At 37.1% G+C, this 19,049-nt stretch overlaps 1 protein-coding gene across 19 annotated transcripts in view; it reads right to left on the reverse strand.

The window, feature by feature from the left end:
* CAMK2D (calcium/calmodulin dependent protein kinase II delta) overlaps positions 1-19,049 on the reverse strand; it is a 157,332-nt gene that overhangs the window by 23,823 nt on the left and 114,460 nt on the right. For 3 of the 19 annotated variants that reach the window (XM_062620888.1, XM_062620887.1, XM_062620893.1), the window contains exons 8-16: positions 16,289-16,372; positions 15,210-15,304; positions 14,821-14,943; positions 13,804-13,887; positions 13,045-13,087; positions 8,050-8,087; positions 6,371-6,403; positions 2,146-2,205; positions 547-588 (exon numbers count right to left, since the gene is read on the reverse strand). In XM_062620888.1, coding sequence (XP_062476872.1) covers positions 547-588; positions 2,146-2,205; positions 6,371-6,403; positions 8,050-8,087; positions 13,045-13,087; positions 13,804-13,887; positions 14,821-14,943; positions 15,210-15,304; positions 16,289-16,372 — 602 coding nt within the window. The remainder of the gene's footprint in view (positions 1-546; positions 589-2,145; positions 2,206-6,370; positions 6,404-8,049; positions 8,088-13,044; positions 13,088-13,803; positions 13,888-14,820; positions 14,944-15,209; positions 15,305-16,288; positions 16,373-19,049) is intronic. The other 16 variants (XM_062620895.1, XM_062620894.1, XM_062620897.1 and 13 more) reach the window with 7 other exon arrangements.

Genomic DNA, 19,049 nt, shown 5'->3' on the forward strand with positions numbered 1-19,049 from the left:
ATAAAAATCGAAAGACCTCTTTGTCACTTGAAATGTTAAAATTTTTTTGGAACTACTCAGTGATGTTATCGAAGAAAACCAAAGTCCTGTGTGAAAGGCACATCACAACATGGGTGTACAAGCATGCTGAGAAACAGCAGATGGGATAAACTGAAATGACATCTTTATCTAAGGTGACAACTGCACATACAGAACTCATCGGTATGATCTCACCACACTCTGAGAAGAGCGTTCTTTGGTTTTACTTAGGCTGCAGCATTTTTGGCTGAAATGGGAGAGATGAGGTGGTCCCCGAGCCCAGCTGCACAGGGTACTACACACTGCCAATTGCTACTGACTCCCCAAGAGCTTCAGAAGCTCAGCAATCAGCAGGACACATGAAGCAGATGAACACGGATCAGAACAGGCTCAAGAGACAACAGGTGTAACAAATGCAGGAATGAGATTTTCCTTGATAAACTCCTGGAACAGCCCTATTTTCCTGTGGAATAGTGGATGAAATGTGAGGTGTGGAAAAGCAAGATGGAGTTGATTCTTTCTGAATACCTTATTTCCATCAGGGTTGTGGATTACTGTAGTTTGGGGCTCCTAAGCAAGAACAAAATAAAGAGAAAAAGAGTACCCATTGGTAAATGCATTCTTGTTAGTGTGAGGGAGTGCTAGAAGAGCCAGCTCACAAATGCTGAACACTGACAAGAGCTAAAGCAAATGTTAACTGTTGCCAGATGGTGAAACTGGATGTCTCAAATAGATTTCCTCAACAGCAAGCCAGCAAAAAAAGATCATCTTGCCTAATGCAGCAGCATGCAGAGACCTTATTCACGACCAATGTAAACAGGGCTTTGAAGCTCTGGAGATCTGCAGAGGCTCTCTTTGCATAAGGGCATACTAAATGCTTTACACATTTTCCTCTTGGAGCCAGGCAAGACAAGGCCAGAAATCACCCCTTTTCTTGAAGCATGTTTGCTTGCATTAGTATTAAGTGACCAAATAAAAATACAGATGAATCAATACGGATTAAGGATGTGTTGACTACCTCCATGTTTTGGAAGATGGAGATTAATACCAGTTGCTGCCCCAGGAGAGCAGCATGAAAATGCATGAGAGATCTTTGCATCATTATAAAGTGTTCCCAAATCCTCTTCTCTTAAAATTAAAAAAAAATGAAATCATCTTTGAAATGGCAGTTAAGCAGCATACTTTCAGCATGGATTGTTGTGTGTGGCTATGTCTGGAAACAGACTGCCTTATATTCAGGCATGAAACCTGTTAACTGGTCCTCAGAACTTGCTTAGCAATGCCAGTTGTGCAAAAAAAAATCAGGAGGAAAAATCTCTCCCAAAGTGTGTGAATTACCCACCTTTTCAAATCTATATATGGAGGCACACAGGAAATACCACCTCACAAGTGTTACTTACTGGCATATTTGTGAGTCCTGTGAAGCACGTATGCCTGAGAAATGGGAGCTACTAATAAAAGCAAGACTGCAATGGAAGCATTCATGAACAGCACTCCATTAGTAATATATTCCTAACAGAGCTTATTAATGACTTATGTCTCCTGCAGCTTTAAATGTAAGAGAAACAATCAGAAAAAGTTTAGCACTAGATGCCTCTTGATCCCAGTGAAGACCTGCAAAGTCCTGCTGTGTTTTAGGAAATGTGGAATGAAAATCTGAATAAGGTCTATATTATGGTAGCCTAACAATAGTCCGGTTAGCTTTCCTTGATACTCACACTAATACAAAGCAGAGTAAAATAACAGAGGGTTTTTTTTTTTTTTTTTTCGTTTGTTTGGGTTTTTTTTGGTGCAAAAGGTTAGCATTAAAAAGATGGAAACAGTCATCAGGCAAATAACTAAGAGCAACACAAAGCACATTCTACTCACTTTCTGGAACAGCATGCAAAAAATTCAAGTACAGTTACAAATGCTACGACTGTACCACATCCAGCTTTCATGTAACATTTTCTATCGATAAACATGCTGGAATGGACTTCCTCACAAAACAAAGAATAATTCAAACAAAAAGTTTTTCCAAAACCTGTTTTTAGAAAGCAAACAAGAGTAAATGCATGAAAAAGCAAAAAAGAAAGAAGAACAAACAGAAGACAGTCAAAAACTTCAAGATAGCATGAGAAGGTATACCAGCGCCGGGGTAGGAATATTTTCCTTGGGGCTGGTTACCACATTCGTTTTGTTGTTTATCTGTAGGTATGCAGAAAATAGAAACAGACAGGCCTTAGAACTCACAGTAGGCACTGTATCTGTATCTCACTGTATAGAACATCTATATACAGATATAGATATGGAAATAAAGAATCACAGAAAGATGAATTTATGAACTTGAAAGAACGCTAACAATAGATCCTATAGCTAGCTGCAGCTCCTCCAAACATGCTAGCTATGGGTTTTCAGGTGCACTATATGAAGGTCTATAGAGGATGACTTCAGCTGTGACACTTAAAGGAGCCTTTAAGTAGCAGCTAAGCATATGTAAGAAGAATAAAGAATTAATAGGGGTTTGAAGAAAGTCCTCAATAGCCATTGTGATTTCTTGACATGCAACAGTATTAAATAAATTGCACCCAGTTGTTCTTTATTTCTGATTACCTATCACCTATTTCATTACCCATAGCTCTTCAGATATCTATAGATTTGTCCTATGGGCTTCTGGGAACAGATCTGAATAAATACAGCTGATTCCAGATATGCACAATACAACTAAAGCTAGAAAGAGACTGGTGCCCCTTTAGCTTTTTTGGTGTTATTTTAGAGAAAACTAATGGGCTGCTGTGATTACTTGCAGTCTTAAGAATCCTGCAGTAATGGCGTATCAGCTGTTCAATTTTGATACTATAACCTATAGTCACACTATAGTATTGTATATATATATCACATTCTTACTCCACAAATCAGTACATATCTGCTTAAGTTTACATGTAGGTCATCGTGTTAATTCTTAAGCTTAGCATAGTATTACAGCTTTACTTATACAAAATTTTAATCCAAATTAAGCTATTCAGCAATAGGTTTAAATGTATCCGATTCTTTAAATCCACTTTTAAGAGTCAGCTTTCATAAACAGCATGGCATGAAAAGAACAGAAATACTAAAAATAATGTACCAAGCCAATTTTACATGCGCTATGAAGCAAAGTTAAAGTATAGTAAAACTAGTCTGAAGTACGCATTTTTTTCCTTTAACAATAATTAGAAAAAGTACATTTTGGTCATGTCAAATTCTAACCATAGCAGTCCAAAGTGACATGCAGAACTGGGTGTATAGGTATATATTGTCTGGAAAGACTTTGATTAAAAAAAAAAGTTTTTACTGAATGTTCTAGTCACAGAACTTAGTGACAAATGTGTCAAACAAAGGAAAAATACCCAAAATTGTTCTGTTAATGGATTTTTTGTAAAAAAATGCAATTAATCTCTTCATTTAAAGAAACAAACCCTAGAATTTTTAGGGTCAAAATTGGATATTTTTTCTTATAAAATAAAAGCCTTTCTAAACTAATTTAAAAATGGCAATAAGTTAAGTTGCCTAGATGAAAAAGCATAAAGAAAGGGGAAGTCCTAAGACAGGGACCAAACTCAGCTGTGCATAAAACATCTTTTGATTTAATCCTCCCAGTGACTCTGTAGTTTCAGCTGAAGTAAACAGCTTCTCATCATCTGAGTTTGCTCTGCACCAAGGGCTTTGCTAAATTCGAGCCTTCAGAAGTTAGCACCATGGGGCAAACTCACTCAACTTCATGTCCTCATCAGATTTGGGGGATTATTCTACTTTGGTACAGGTGTGGCAGCTGACTTGTCGATTACAGGAATTAAGTCTGGAAATGAACAGAATCTTACTTAGGATATGATGAGATCAGGATATGTCAGGATTTGCATTAATTAATCACAGACTGCCAATATCCTTATTTTAACCAGCATTTAACTGGCTTTGAAGAATATAAAGCAGTCTTGCTTTATATCAGGGTACAGTATCAGGGAACACTTTTGAAACTAAACATTATGTAGTAGTATTTGTGATAGGAACCATTTTCCCATGCAGAATGAAAACATTTTTCTTTGATTTAAAATCAAAGTTCATGGTGCTTTGTAACAGGAGGATGAGAAATAGTTATTCTTTTCACAATGGTCTTTCTACAGAAACTGTCATTAAGAGAAAATATGAGTCATCACTGAATTCCAAGTGTTCAGTTTAAAACCCACTTTGGCCTAGTTATTGTCACAATTACAGCCGTAAATTGCAGCGGTGTCTGAACCAAGACAGGTCAGAATAAATACCTTTATGCACAAAGTAATTTGTGGGCAGACAGGTATTAGAAAGTATTTTATATATCAACTAACTTGCTTTGATATTTATGGGACTGTGAGATGGCAAAACCTGACCTCCTTACTCAGGAAAAAACTTCAAAAAAAGCTCCAACCACTTCAACGAACAAGTTCTACAGGAGAATTGTGGAATAGTTGAGAACACATACAGTGCTGCTCACCAGCATACTAAACCTTCCAAAACAAAGAGAAAAATCACATATCAACCTGTATAACTACAACTTCCTACTTTTATGAGAGTGTAGTCATGAAGAGACTATGACTAAAAAGCCCCTAACAAAAGGCCGAGAGACACAAAGCAAAAGCATGAGGCAGGAAATGAAGATTTCACCAGATTTCATACAGTTGTCTTTAGTAGTAGCTTAATACAAAAAAAAGGGAGTGATATGCCAGACAAATGCCTGTTGTTGAATACATAATGGAAGTAGGTTAATCAAATTTCAATTCCAATTTTGCCTGAGTAAGGAGAGCAGGCTTAGGTCCATACTCCCTTGGTGAAAGTCCTATAAAAATAAACAGTATCTATTACAGCTACTGCTGAAAACTGCAGAAAATATATTCAAGCCTTCTTAGATATTGAGAATACAGTATTCATTTGTAAAAGTAGAAAGTATTTCTGAGTAAATGGAACTTGGTAAAACCCCTCAAAACTTGAGAGAGTAAGTCTGTACACTTTCTCTCCCTCACAGAATATACACAAGAGCTTCTATAACTATATGAACACATGGGGTTGTATTTTGTATATATTTTTAAAAGCAAATGGAAATTATTCCAAAATAAGTAACATTTTTCACATGTAACAGTTATTTTAAGGCTGAATTGTGCTCAATTCTACTTGTTGCTAGGAAGGAGAACATTTATACTAATGAATGGCTTGTAAAAGGCCACTCTCTTAGGTCTGACAGTAGGACAGGGCAGACACACACAAACCCTCCAAACAGCTGGGCATGACTGTCATTACAAACATCATATAATGATATTGGTAACGGTAATCATTACTGGTCTTTACCAATATCATATAATATAAAAATATTTTAAGAAACAAAACCTGTATCCTGGGACTTAATCTTTTGCATGGTACTTCTGTAACAAAACGTTAAAGCACACTTCACATCTGGAATATCAGAAATATCCTCACTGTACCTTTCTGGTGACCCTTACTTGGACACTGCTGCCAGTGATTCTCTGCCACTGAAAGTCTGAGTTCACTTGAAGAACAGACCTCTCTAACTGCATGTCTGTGCAGACCTCACCAGCAATTTTTGCTTTTCAAGGCAACCTGTAATCCCCAGGGGCAGGTGTGGATGAGGGATATTTGCCTTCTCCCTACAGGCAGCAGGAACAGAAGATGGCTGGGACATCAGCGTTGATCATCACAAACATCTCACAAGTCAGATTCAAACCCATAATAAATGGAAGTAGAGGAAGCTGCTGGGTGGTATCACAGAGGACAAATGAAACACAAGACTGTAGAGTAGGTTGAGGAGGAAGACAAGTTACTGAGACTGACTGTCAGCGACAGAGCCTGAGCTGTAAAGGAAGATAGCTGGGAAACTAGTATGGAAAGACTGGGAAATTGTTTTTCTTTTTACTCCTGAGCATTTAGCATCTTGCCCTAGAATGGCTCAATTAAAGTGGTACTATTTCACTGTGTGATGGGGTTTGTGTTATATTTTATGATATTAATGTCATTAACTTTTAAAATAAGGAGATTTTGAAGAAGGCTGTTACAAGGATACTATTTTGTTACTATTTTAACTAAGGACAGCTGCATTGGCCAACGTTACATCTACTTTTTTGTTTTCATATGTCCCCAGGTTAAAAAAAAATATGAAAACATTCTTGAAAGAACTGCAGAACAATTCACTGTGGATGGCATATAGCAACTGCAGGCTTAAAATTCACAAGGTTGTACTTTCAAGTCTTGCAGCTTCTCAAATAATGTTAACCAAACTAAATGCAACTGTTTGATTTCCAGGTGTGAACATTTCACAGGAGTTAAAGAATCTGTTGATAAAGATCCTCACCATCATCTGAACACTCGAACTGGACTTCCTTTTCTGAATTGACCAGTCAGAGAGAAAGGAAAAGAAGAAAATGTGACTGGTTGGATTTGAAGTTTCAATGCATGGAATACAGTATATTTCTGTTTCGGCTTTTTTTCTTTTATGAAAAAGACAGCTTAGGCTGTAGGGGTGGGAAAATGATATGGAGTACATAGTATCTCAGTAACAGAAATGATAAAAATAAGACTTCCCCAGATGTAAATTTACTTCCTTTGCTCCACCTGACCATGTAGAAAAACAGCAGACATATAACATATGCTGAAAACCAAAATATCAAACCCCAACAAGTGTAATATAGGCAAAATTTTGGCAACAGTTTTTTTTTCCCCATATATATAAGCTATAACAAATACCATTGTAGACCTGTAGGAGGAATGATATTTGAAAAGGAAAAGCTCGTCAGATGGAGTACATAAAACTTATATATTCCATAACAAAACAGGTTAAGGGTTTTCCATATGAATGAGAGCACAGTACCGAATGTATGCTTCTCCATATAACTAGGTTATCCACTACTTGGCAGTGAGAAGCATTAAAATGGTAGTGTACTAACTTCATTTCAAATCAGTCTCATGATTATTTTTTTTTTACTAGGAGAAGCATGCATATGTGGGAGAACAGCAAAAAATATACTATGAATCTGGTACTTAGATATACAACATTTTGTTAAAATAAAAAGTTCAGATTAAATAGGAAATTAAAACCTCAGGCCAAAGACACACTTCTGAGTAAGCAGACAATGCACAGAAGAGTATCTTTTGCACCATCTAATGAAAACTTGAGGCACTTATTTTAATCTTCAGGATTCTCTGAGAAAAGAAATACTTTTCATTGCTGATAGTTTTTTTAATGGCTGTTTTTCAATGTAATTATCCAGAATGTTCATCTGTGAAGCATCTCTCCTCCTGTGGGATCTGGTGATACGAGAATAGAAGCTCTAAATCATGTATGAAAGCTGCCAAAATGTTCCCTTCTTAGCAAGGCCTGCTAGTCAGGATGAGCTGATTTGTTGATATAGTAAAACCCCTCAAGTTCTGCCAAATACAGCAAGTGCATCTGGCAGGAAACACCTTATGTGGAGCCAAGCCTACCAAGTAAACTTTTGGTCTTCCATGAAATCTAATGAAAACTCAAAAGGGAAACAAGGAGGCAATAGGTCTGCAGATAAACACTGATACCCCAAAAGCTTACATGCCCAACACCAAACCCATATTTCTAGTTATAAGCTAATTAGTAACATCATTGAGTCATGTCCTGGGTTCTCCTCCCCATCCCTCTGGAAGTGGGGGAGGAAGCGAGGCAGGGAGTGAGCGAGTGGCTGTGTGGTTCTGGGTTGCCAGCTGGGTTTAAACCACGGCAAGTCATTAAGTGCAAAATCATCCTTCATTAAAATAGCAAGAAAAGCATTTTCACCGGCAGTTTTCTATTTTCCACTTACTAAAATGCTTGGTTTTCAATTACTTCATTTTATTTACTAGCTTTACCTTCTAATTTCAATCACTTTCAGTATACCGTAAGAAGCACTTACTAATAGATTTGATAAAAGAAAAGAAATAACAATGATTAATTATAAAAACTGTCAGAAATTACAGATAGGTGGTGACTAACAAAGTAGATTTTATATCACATGTTTAACCTACCTTAACTCCATCTGGCTTTTTCAGTAAACTCTTGGCTGCTGTAAAATGAGACAAATAAGTTCAGTGTAAGGTGGTTACCCCTGAGGTTAGCCAGCTGTGCAGCAGACCCCCACTGCCTCCCAGCTGCAGATGTATTTTCAGTTTTTATGTCCTCCTTTCGTTGCTCTGAGTGTAGGAAGGAATACATTCTAGATGCGAATACGTCAGATTATTGTACAACTCTTTTTCCACTGATTAAAGCTGTAGGTTAACTGTAATTATTGAAGCAGAGACCTTCTTGGATGGCATAGAGGAAATGGAAGCAGCATGGGTGAAAAAGAAGCGGCTTTGGATACGTTCATTTTTTCAGCTGCAATGTGTTCACAGTTGTTGATGGAGACTGTTTGATATGACTGTGAAAATTACCATTCTGATGGCAGGAACTTAGGCCTAGTGTTTGTAGAGCCCACCAGTGTCTTAATGATATTATTCATATGACAGTGACATAAAAATAACCAATATCAGATCAACCTGAAGAGCACAGTGAGGTACAATACTGTCTATTCCAGCTAATGAAAAATAAGCTGCATTTTAAATAAGCATCTCTGAGCAATGGTTCCCTGGGGGTTTCCCACCTTGACAACACAGTCACCATGCACGTAAGGCTAGGAATGTTGCAGGTAAGAAAGGAAGAACGATTTGCTAGCAAAGTGCTGTTCTGGAGGAACACTTCCTAGGAGTTATTAAGAACAAATGGCAGGCTTTGCTTCAACTTCTACTGAAGAAAACCTATTATTTCCCAAATTAGGTTGGACACTGATCAAATTTCTCCAAAGCAGTGCAGACTGTTGGGCAAAATTTCACCTGCCTTAACATTACCCATCTGTTAGGCTTTAAATTCCACCACTTAAAGCTGGCACCAAGAATGGGGCTGAATCACTCCAGATAACTAAATTTGGAGGGCTAATGTGCAGACAAGCATATCACAGCTCTGAACCTGAAAAGTTTACAACAGAAATACAGCTGGGTGACCTACCAAATTCAAATAAACCACTCACCAAAGCGTAGAGTCTTCATGACTCACTGCCAAATCTTGAAGAAGAATAAATTACAAAACAAGCCTGGCACCTTTTGGTTTTAGTGTTGTTTACAACCCCATCTTCCTATCAGAAAGTGTATCATGGCTTAGGGTGTAAGTTCTATTCTATATACACTGTTTTGTTCAGAAGTAGAAACCCTTTTCGAAAGGGAAATGCAACTAAAAATCTGGCATAATCAAAGGGAGACAGTCCTCACATGAAGCTCCCATCAGCATCTGCTCTTTAAAGCAACAAAAAACACCACGAGAACCATAAACCAAACCAAACCAAACCAAAAGAACTGGACCTTGCAAGCCCAAGGTCACTCAAACTAGCTGAGGATATGTAGTTTAAACTTGATTTTTGTATTCCTGGCTTATTCTTCCTCTACGTCTGCATTAAGTGCTAATTTAGCTCTGGTCCAGAGTACAGAAAATGTAAGACCATCTCAGAAACCGTACAGATATAACTAACATCTATTATTGTGTTGTTTACATTTAAAAAAAAATGGAAAATGAAGCCAGATTGATGTTTCTAATTTCATTGTTATATCAGCCCTCCAAATTAAGTTTATTATTACGTACATCAGCCATTACAATTTCCACATGCCCCATGATTTACAACTATAATAGAAATAAACATGCCTGTATTATGCAACAGGACTACTGGATATTTTTATTTACAGAAACATGTAAATTAATATTGAAAATAAACTGGTTTACATGATTTTTTGAGATAGACACATCCTGTTACAAAGTGTGCGTACAGGACCTGATGCAACATGGCCTTACATTTTATACTACCGCAAACATTGGGAGCATTCCATGAACTTCAGAAACTCATTTCAAGAAAGTGAAAGGAAGGAGCTATTTCTAAAACCTATGGCCAAAACACCCAGAATTTCATTACTTTCAAAAGCTGTTTTATGCTGTTAGCCCTTAGAAAAAGATGAGAAAACATAAACTAATCCTTACAGGCTGCTGTTTGTAACAAATCGGGTCCTTTTGCTAAATCCGTACATAAACGTTTTGAATTCTTTTAATACTTAACAAATATTATGTGTTATATGTAAACAGTTAAATGAAAGCCAGTAAAATGAGGGCACCAAAAGCAAGAAATGCAAGTATTGTGTTTATGGCATATCCTTTGGAATGTGCCTCATATGGATATTATTTTTTTTTTTAATTATTTTTTGTTCAACATCTTTGTCAGTGACATGGACAGTGGGATTGAGTGCACCCTCAGCAAGTTTGCCAATGATACCAAGCTGTCTGGTTCGGTTGATATGCTGGAGGGAAGGAATGCCATCCAGAGGGACCTCGACACGCTTGTGAGGTGGGTTGATGCCAACCTCATGAAGTTTAACCATTCCTACACCTGGGTGGGAGCAATCCCAGGCACAGCTACAGGTTGGGCAGAGAAGAGATTCAGAGCAGCCCTGTGGAGAAGGACTTGGGGGTGTTGGTTATCAGTCAATGAGAAAATGAACATGAGCCAGCTTCAGTATGCGCTTGCAACCCAGAAAGCCAACCATATCCTGGGCTGCATCAAAAGGACCGTGACCAGCAGGTGATCCTGCCCCTCTGCTCTGCTCTTGTGAGACCTCACCTGGAGTATTGTGTGCAGTTCTGGTGTCCTCAACATAAAAAGGACATGGAACTGTTGGAACAAGTCCAGAGGAGGGCCATGAAGATGATCAGGGGACTGGAGCACCTCCCATATGAAGACAGGCTGAGAAAGTTGGAGCTGTTCAGCCTGGAGAAGAGAAGGCTGCGTGGAGACCTCATAGCAGCCTTCCAGTATCTGAAGGGGGACTATAGGGATGCTGGAGAGGGACTCTTCATTAGGGACTGTAGTGACAGGACAAGGGGTAACAGGTTAAAACTTAAACAGGGGAAGTTTAGATTGGATGTAAGGAAGAAGTTCTTTCCTGTTAGGGTGGTGAGGCACTGGAATGGGTTGCCCAGGGAAGTTGTGAATGCTCCATCCCTGGCGGTGTTCAAGGCCAGGTTGGACAGAGCCTTGGGTGACATGGTTTAGTGTGAGGTGTCCCTGCCCATAGCAGGGGGGTTGGAACTGGATGATCTTAAGGTCCTTTCCAACCCAAACTATTCTATGATTCTATGATTATGCAGTATTTTATGTCACAGGACAAATTCCATACATTTTGGCTTGGAATGTAGTTATGGTAACATCTTTCTGCATCTTTCTTTAAGCATAGATACTGCATACAAATAAAATATTCAAAGAATTTGCAGTAGCAAAGCAATTAGCATATTCTAAATTAAGCCCACAATGAAAGAGTTTTTGCAACCACAAGCAATAGCTATAAAGAAAACCTAAGTCAGTGCTAATAGGCCGAAAAGCAGACTAAAAGGAAATGGTGTTGTGACAACATGTAGAAAGTAAAGTGGTTCAGGACAAACAGCAATTTTGATTTAGAAAAGAGAAAAGATGTTCCTTTCACGTGCTGAGGGTCTTACCTCACAAGAAATATATAATCCACATAAAAGAAAGAAAGCAAAAGGAAAATAAAACACTTTTGTAGCCATATTGTTATGGACAAATGACCTTCAAAGGCATGCTTTGCAATGAAATCCAACAAACAACTTGAAAAAATAAAATGTCTTCAAGGAAAACTATGGATCATTATGGTGTAAAACAAAGATGGCAGGTGAAAAATATCCAAATCAAAACCAAAACCCCTGTCTATTCCTCATGCTGAAATACTACTTTAAAGTTACTTCAGCTTTTTTTGGTTCATTAAAGTTGAAACTAACCCTTACACATACAGACAGTGAAAGTTATGAAAAGTGATGAGAAATGATGCATTTGTTTGAAATTTAATAATAATTCATGTTTACAAGATATGCAGCCTACAGTATTCCCACCTTTCAAATGAATTGGCAGATACTGGCAATCCATTAGGCATTAATGCAATATGATTTACATAAATGTAGTCTTCTGTGTTACAGGTGTGTGTTAAACATAGGAACTTAACTAAGAAATTGTATTTCAAGTACTATGTAAATTGAACAAGTTGTTTTTGCATTCATGATTATGTAAATTATTTTTGTTGACTCAGTTATCATCCAACTATTCCCAAAGCACTATCCTGCTTTCGTGCATAAATTAACTTATATTACACTCCAATAGTGACCACAGAGTAGGGGGATATGTAAAATTACTGGGTTTTGAATTTGGCCTTTTTTTCACTATTCATTTGAAATCTCAGATGGCAAAATGAAAATTTCAACATAGCACTGAAATTTTGGCAATACTGCTATTGAGGACAATTGTAGCTACAATAACAGCAAACTCATCTTAGCTTTTGCTATTAAAATTTGTTTAGTATAAAGATCTAATCTCGAGGGATATCACTACAAAACTATTCCATAAAGAGGAAACACCTCTTGTTATTTCCAGCTACGCATTAGAAGGAAGAGAAGGACTCATTTTACTACATTTTTTACACTTGTTACCTAGCAAAGCAATATAGAATGGATGTGTATTTAATATTTTTAATGCACAATACAACAGAATCCTGGAATGACATTTCAAGTATATGAAAATAAGTAAATTTTTAACTGTTGTTTGGTGATACTTATGCATGTGGAGCTGTATGCATACTTTGCCATTTTTCTGCACCAAAACAAAGAGGAAAACACTGTCTTTTGACAGATGACACTAAAAAAGCAAAGAGAAGAAACTCACATTTTACTGAAAAATTAAGACTGTCATCTACAAGAGATTCTATTAAGCCCAAATAGTTTAAATTCTCGTTTGCTTCTGCAAAGGAAACAACTTAAAGACACACCATGTTTAGATGCTCCTGAATAATAAATATCTTTCTTTGCTAATAAATCCTAATTAGAACTTGATCACCACAGACATCAAAACATAAAGACCATATTAATCTGGAGCTCAATGAACATACCTGAGAAATTTCTGGTAGCCAGCATAGTTGTCAAAATGGCCCCCTGTGTACACATATATTTGCTCAAATTAGCATCACACTTGTGTACAGTTCTGAATGTGAACATGACACAACAAAAAGGAAAACACACGAGCAAATTACATCAATTACTACATTAACCCTGGAAGAATAGCTTGTCTGTGCATTACCTATCATGTATGATGCCATGAATGCATAAACTGTAATCTTAATTACACACCTATCAGCAATTCTCACAATCGCAAATATTTACCTGTTGTGAGTACGTAATGCACAGACCATGATTACTCACATGCACAGTTGTTATCAGCAAAAGACATAACTGAATATGAAATAAAATTTCACTAATGTGCTTAGATACCTTTATGAGTAGGAAAAGGAGTTTATTTGTAATGTGCTAACTAGAAAAGTTTGCATCTGCAAAGTTCCCCTGTCTGGTCTGGTCAGGAGAAAACAAGGGACAACCTGAAAGAACAACCTTAAAGATTTTCCTTCAACAAAATATTTTTAAGGTGTATAAACGAAGATGATTGATTGTCATTCTTTTGAATTTAACAGAATTATGCTATGTTCTGTTCACTTTCATGAAGAGCCAAAGGCTGATCATGTATCAGTTTGTTTAATACATAATACTCAAGAAAAAAATTGCTTAGGGACCATTTACTTTACACATAGAACACAAGCCAACATCCTTTTATCTCTCCAAAATCAGCTATTAATCCTTACAGATTTCATTCTTACCTTTAGTTTTCTTCTTGCATTGAATTTCTTCAAGCAATCTACAGTCTCTTGTCTGTGCATCATAGAGGCAACAGTAGAGCGTTGCTGAGAAGAAAACAATTTTAATGCACCCCGCCACTTCTCTAGCATTTAATTTACTCTACAAGATACATATTACAACCCACATAGTCCTTTAAGTTCTACTCTGTCTGATTACCCCTTTGTTCAGGTTTCTACACATTTGGGAAATTTCCACATCTACAAAACCAAGGTCTCATTTTACTCAACCATGCGTAAAGTCCCCTTGAAAGAAACAGGGACTGAAAACCCCACAAAATTAAAACAAGAAGGGAACTTTTCTTTAGCATTAGTGATATTAGGTAAGGTACATAAGATAATTCAGAGAAAATTCAGCATCTGAATTATCTGAGTTTTCCCTGTACCTCAACGTCCCCTGCATCACAGTTTTAACAGTAAGATAATGCAGCCTGCTGGAATGAGAAAGAGCTGGGAACCAGCTATTTGTCTTGCTGTGAATTTCAAAGTATCAGCCCAGTCTAACTGCAGAGTCAAACTGTAGAATGTACTGAGCACTGGAAAGCAGTCCTAGATTCAGTAATAGATAGGAAGCCTTTGCTATATGAAAACTGACCTTTTAAAAGTCCCTTAATTTTCTGCCTTTACATTTCATGCTTATCATAATATTTACAGGGAAATGAAGATGCAAAGCATTATCTAACTCAATATTACTTTCTTACACATTTTTTTTCTTTGTGAATTTAGAAGAAAGAATGTTCTAATTTTGGCAGTGAACTGCACCACAAAGTCAATGAAAAGAAGTTAATTTCTGCAAAATCTTAGTCTAGGCTGAGACTTCAATAAATGATACTATTGACTGTATCAGTATAATTACAGTTTTATGCTCCCCTAGTTACATAGCTGCACGAGTAAGAACAAATATTATCCTCTAAACATCTCACTATATGCTGAAGTATGTGTCTGCCACATTATTCTGTTAGATCTGTGGAAACTCCTTACACAGATCCATGGATGCTTCAGTGCTTCTGATGCTGTGATACGTTTTGCTGGGTTGATAGTAAGCATTTTATTGATAAGGTCTTTTGCCTCAGGAGTCACTGTATCCCATTCTGGTGAGGGAAACTGAAGAGAAAAAAGTATGTATGAGTATGTCATCTTGTACGATCTTTACACATTTTTACCTCGGGATTTTCATTGATACTATGCCAACCCAGTAAGGTTTATATTACTAAAGCAATACTTACTACATTGCATAAATACTGTGTATACTCACAAAGATAACCAATACAAAAATAATTTCAGAAATAATTCTTATTTCACTTTCACTCTAGAAAAGTTATTTAGGGATACAATTATAAATAACTCAATAGACAGCAAATGGTACATACATCGTAAGCACCAGCCTTGATTTGCTGGTAAAGCCTGTGCTGGTCTTCATCCCAGAATGGAGGATATCCCACCAGAAGGATATACAGAATGACACCTGCAGAGAATTCACAGTAGTATTAAGGGATTTCAAGAAACAAACCCTAGAAATTCATTTTGCACCTGACAACCATGTAAACCAAATGGCTTAATAGTATTAACCCAGCTACTGAAAAATAGTGCTTATTCATACTGGAGAAAATAGTAAATGTAGGGTTCACAAGATAAACTCCTTGCAGAGTGAGGGGAATAACAAGTATCTGACACTGTACACACGTAGACAGCTGGAGAAATAATTTTCAGTGGTCACAGATGTTCTAGGAAAATGCATTTTTACCTCTGGTTTTATCATGGCTTGTACTGGTGTCTGCAATATTGTGTTTTAACTAATCTCATGCAAAGAAAATTTGGGCATCTCAATTTATCTCTACCAATATATGGTCAACAGGAAATGAAAAAGTCCATTTGCTAGTCTTGCAGAGATGATTCACTGTGACTAAAGAAAAGTGCTTTCATAAATACATCCAAGTAAGCGTGGGTAGAAGTAAAATAAGGAAACCACCAATTGTTCTTGGATAGGTTGCTGCCACTTGCCAGAACCTTAAAATATACTGTTTCAAGAACTGGATGATAAAGTAATTGCCCTGTACTTAACAAAACATTTAGTTTCCCAGTTTAAAACTGCAGTAGTAGGATACTGGTCAGATCAGATTTCAGGCTGCTTGTTAACCAAAAGGAAGCATGAATTGTTATGATTTTGAACTAGTTAGGCAACAGGCACCTGCTTGTTTTATTACTTTCTGAAAGTGTGCTGTGTAGCCACAGCCAAGAATGCTACGATAACACACCTCCACAAATAATAATAAAAAAAATGAAGCTGGTAGAATAACAAAAAAATATGGTGACCTCTTCTAAAAATTAATACTGAATTTTACTGAATACATATTTTCTGGTGTAGAGTATCACGTATTCTGGATATCATTTCTCACCCTTAAGATACCCTAAAGTGGACAGAACATTGTCTATCAGAATAATTTCTTACCACATGCCCACATATCCACAGGTTTTCCATAAGGATCTTTCCGTAAAACCTCTGGAGAAAGGTATCCTGGAGTACCAGCAAAGCCTGTCAAAAGGCAAGGCAACTACACTCAAAAGCTGTAAGTGCTCTGCAAAAGCCAAGTGATTCTCAGCTCAGCCCACATCATACACAGGACATCATTTCCCAGGCCACTGACCACTAACTGCTTCACTGTGAACTTTTTATGGTGAATCACTTAGAAATAACAACAATGGGAATGCAAATGCAGACTTGGCACATCCTTTTCTGCCATTCTGTCTAGCAGGGGAGATTAAAAGCTGGCTAGTTACCCATCTACACCAACACTCCAGGTTCTACAGTGGTGTTAAGGATCTGGTGACGGTGCAAGAGAGGAAAGCTTCCAGAAAGACTACAAGGTAGCTGAAGAAATTTCTTTCATGACTTCTGCATTACCGTAAGCTGTAGTGAGGCACCAAGTAGTGAGATGCAAATACATCTGGCTTAGGGTCAAAGTAAAAAATTAGCAAAGTAGGAGGAGTGATCCATCTGAGTGATCCCCTTGAAGATACTAACTGAAAGACAGAAAATTTACACAATGCATGCCAAAGACTGCTACAGGTTTGGGTTTTTTCAATCACTACTCTAACTTAGGCTATTTTAAATTAGCCCCAAACTATAAAGATGAGGATTATAAACAAGACTTTCATGGGATTTCTGGGAGTCTATCAGCTGTCAGCTGTGAACTGTTAAAGCACACCATGTACTTCCACTGGCTAATTAATAAAATGGAGGGGCAGCTAAGCTACAGTATTATGACTGTAAGGAGCATGTAAAGAGCCCTATTCAGTCTTAGAGGAGGGCAGATTTCTGAATAGACAACATGAAGGGCTAAATTTAAGAAATGCTTACATATTGAGAGACCTCTTGCTTAGAATAAAAGAAAAAAAAAAAAAGGAAAGTAAAACCACTGCTCAAATGTCTTCACACACAAGTGGAAACTCAATTCCAGTTCCAGATGGTTGCAAAATACATGGTCAGAGATGCTGAGGATTAGCTTTGACAAAAGCACAGCTAGCTATTACCTAGGATGAAGACCGTCAACTTGGGCTCAGCCTTTGCTGTTCATATTTTGCACAGATACTTCTAATCTTTTCACTGCAAAACTCACTCCTGCGTCTGGAAACCTCCTTAAGCTGACAAAAAGCATCTCTGGAGCAATGTAGCCTTTAAAATTTGCATGTTCTTCATTCTTTATTCATTACCATCTCTGCTGCATTCTCGTAAGAGAAATGGAAAAACTAGGTATAGACCCCTCTGTAAATAATAAAAACTAAACGACCAAAAACATTCTATGCCATCTCAGTTAGTGTGCCTGTTCTTTCAAGCATCTTTGCCTAAAATAAATGCTTGAGAATTCTTGAAAGGTAAGTATTTGGTGCCTTTTATGAAGGAACACGTCATTTCTGAAATACCACACTGGATTCCACAAAACTTATGAGACATGGCGATAACGTATAAATTGTACAGCTACAGATAAAGCAAGCCTTTGCCCTGCAGTTTGCAATCAGTTTAGAGTGGGAGGGGGGCAATGAAGGAAGACATTATGTCTATTCTACTGAGAACATAGCTAAAATATTTTCATGAAAAATAAGCTTGGTTTTTCGCAGTGTCCTGATATGAGAACTATGAACTGTTAGAGTACTCTCATACAGGAAACATACTTAAGCTCTTTTGAGAAACTGAAAATTGTATGTTCTAAATAGCTTTGAAGATAATATTTTGTATCTCTTCTTGGCTGTAGTGCTCTACATTAATAGTTTTATTTTTTATTTATTTTTATTAATATTTTTGATTATTTTAAAACGGATGTAAAGTTCTCTCAGTTTTCAAGCTTATTGTATTTCCAGAAACATTACTATGCATCACTTGAAAATAAATACAGTACTTGGCTAACTTGATCTTCTGATGAAGATACAGGATGGGTTTAAACAGAAGTAATTGTTATGTTTTAGTATATATTCTGAACTTGTTTAAAGCAGCAAACACAGAAGAGTACACAGAAATGATTTCAGGGAAAAAGAAAAACATACTGAAATTGTTAACTGTTTATCAGGTAATTCTGTAAGTAGTCAGAGGGATTCCAATATATCTTCCAGAAAACCACTGGTAACAGTAGCAATTACTTTAGCTGAAACAACTCACAAACCTGGAGACTGTGACTGTACAGTGACCAGAAAAGACTGCATCACCTTGTACTCCCATCATCATATGACTTAAGTAACTATCCAAAGGTCCAAGACACATGCTGTGCTTTGCTGAGTCCAGTAGCACGCTGCTACATAGTGCACGGTACTCAGCTTACAGTCTCAAAACCCTCTTACAGAAAGGCTACATATATACTTAACATCATAAATGGTGAGCATGTCTCTGGAGTCAAACCTGGGCTGAAGGTTAACTATAATTCCACAACATCAATCGACGCACCTTAAACACACAACAGAAGAGATTACTGCTCTTAAGATCTGCCCTATGCTTTCATCATCCCCTTGCTAGACTTATAGCCTTCTCAACACTTCTAATTCAAGGATTCCAAACTAAAATGGCATAATAAACCATGTTAGTTTAAACAGTCTTAAGTTGTACTTATTTGTTAACATACCTCCCTTTGACTCAGGAATAAAATTTCAAATGAGACATCTGGTGAGAACATACAGAGAATATGGCAACAAGGAGTAAGAGCAAGCAGCTGAGAGTAAGTATA

Source organism: Pezoporus occidentalis, unplaced genomic scaffold (genome assembly GCF_034315485.1).
Source record: "Pezoporus occidentalis ecotype Australia unplaced genomic scaffold, CSIRO_AGI_Poc_V1 ctg224, whole genome shotgun sequence".
NCBI lineage: Eukaryota > Metazoa > Chordata > Aves > Psittaciformes > Psittacidae > Pezoporus > Pezoporus occidentalis.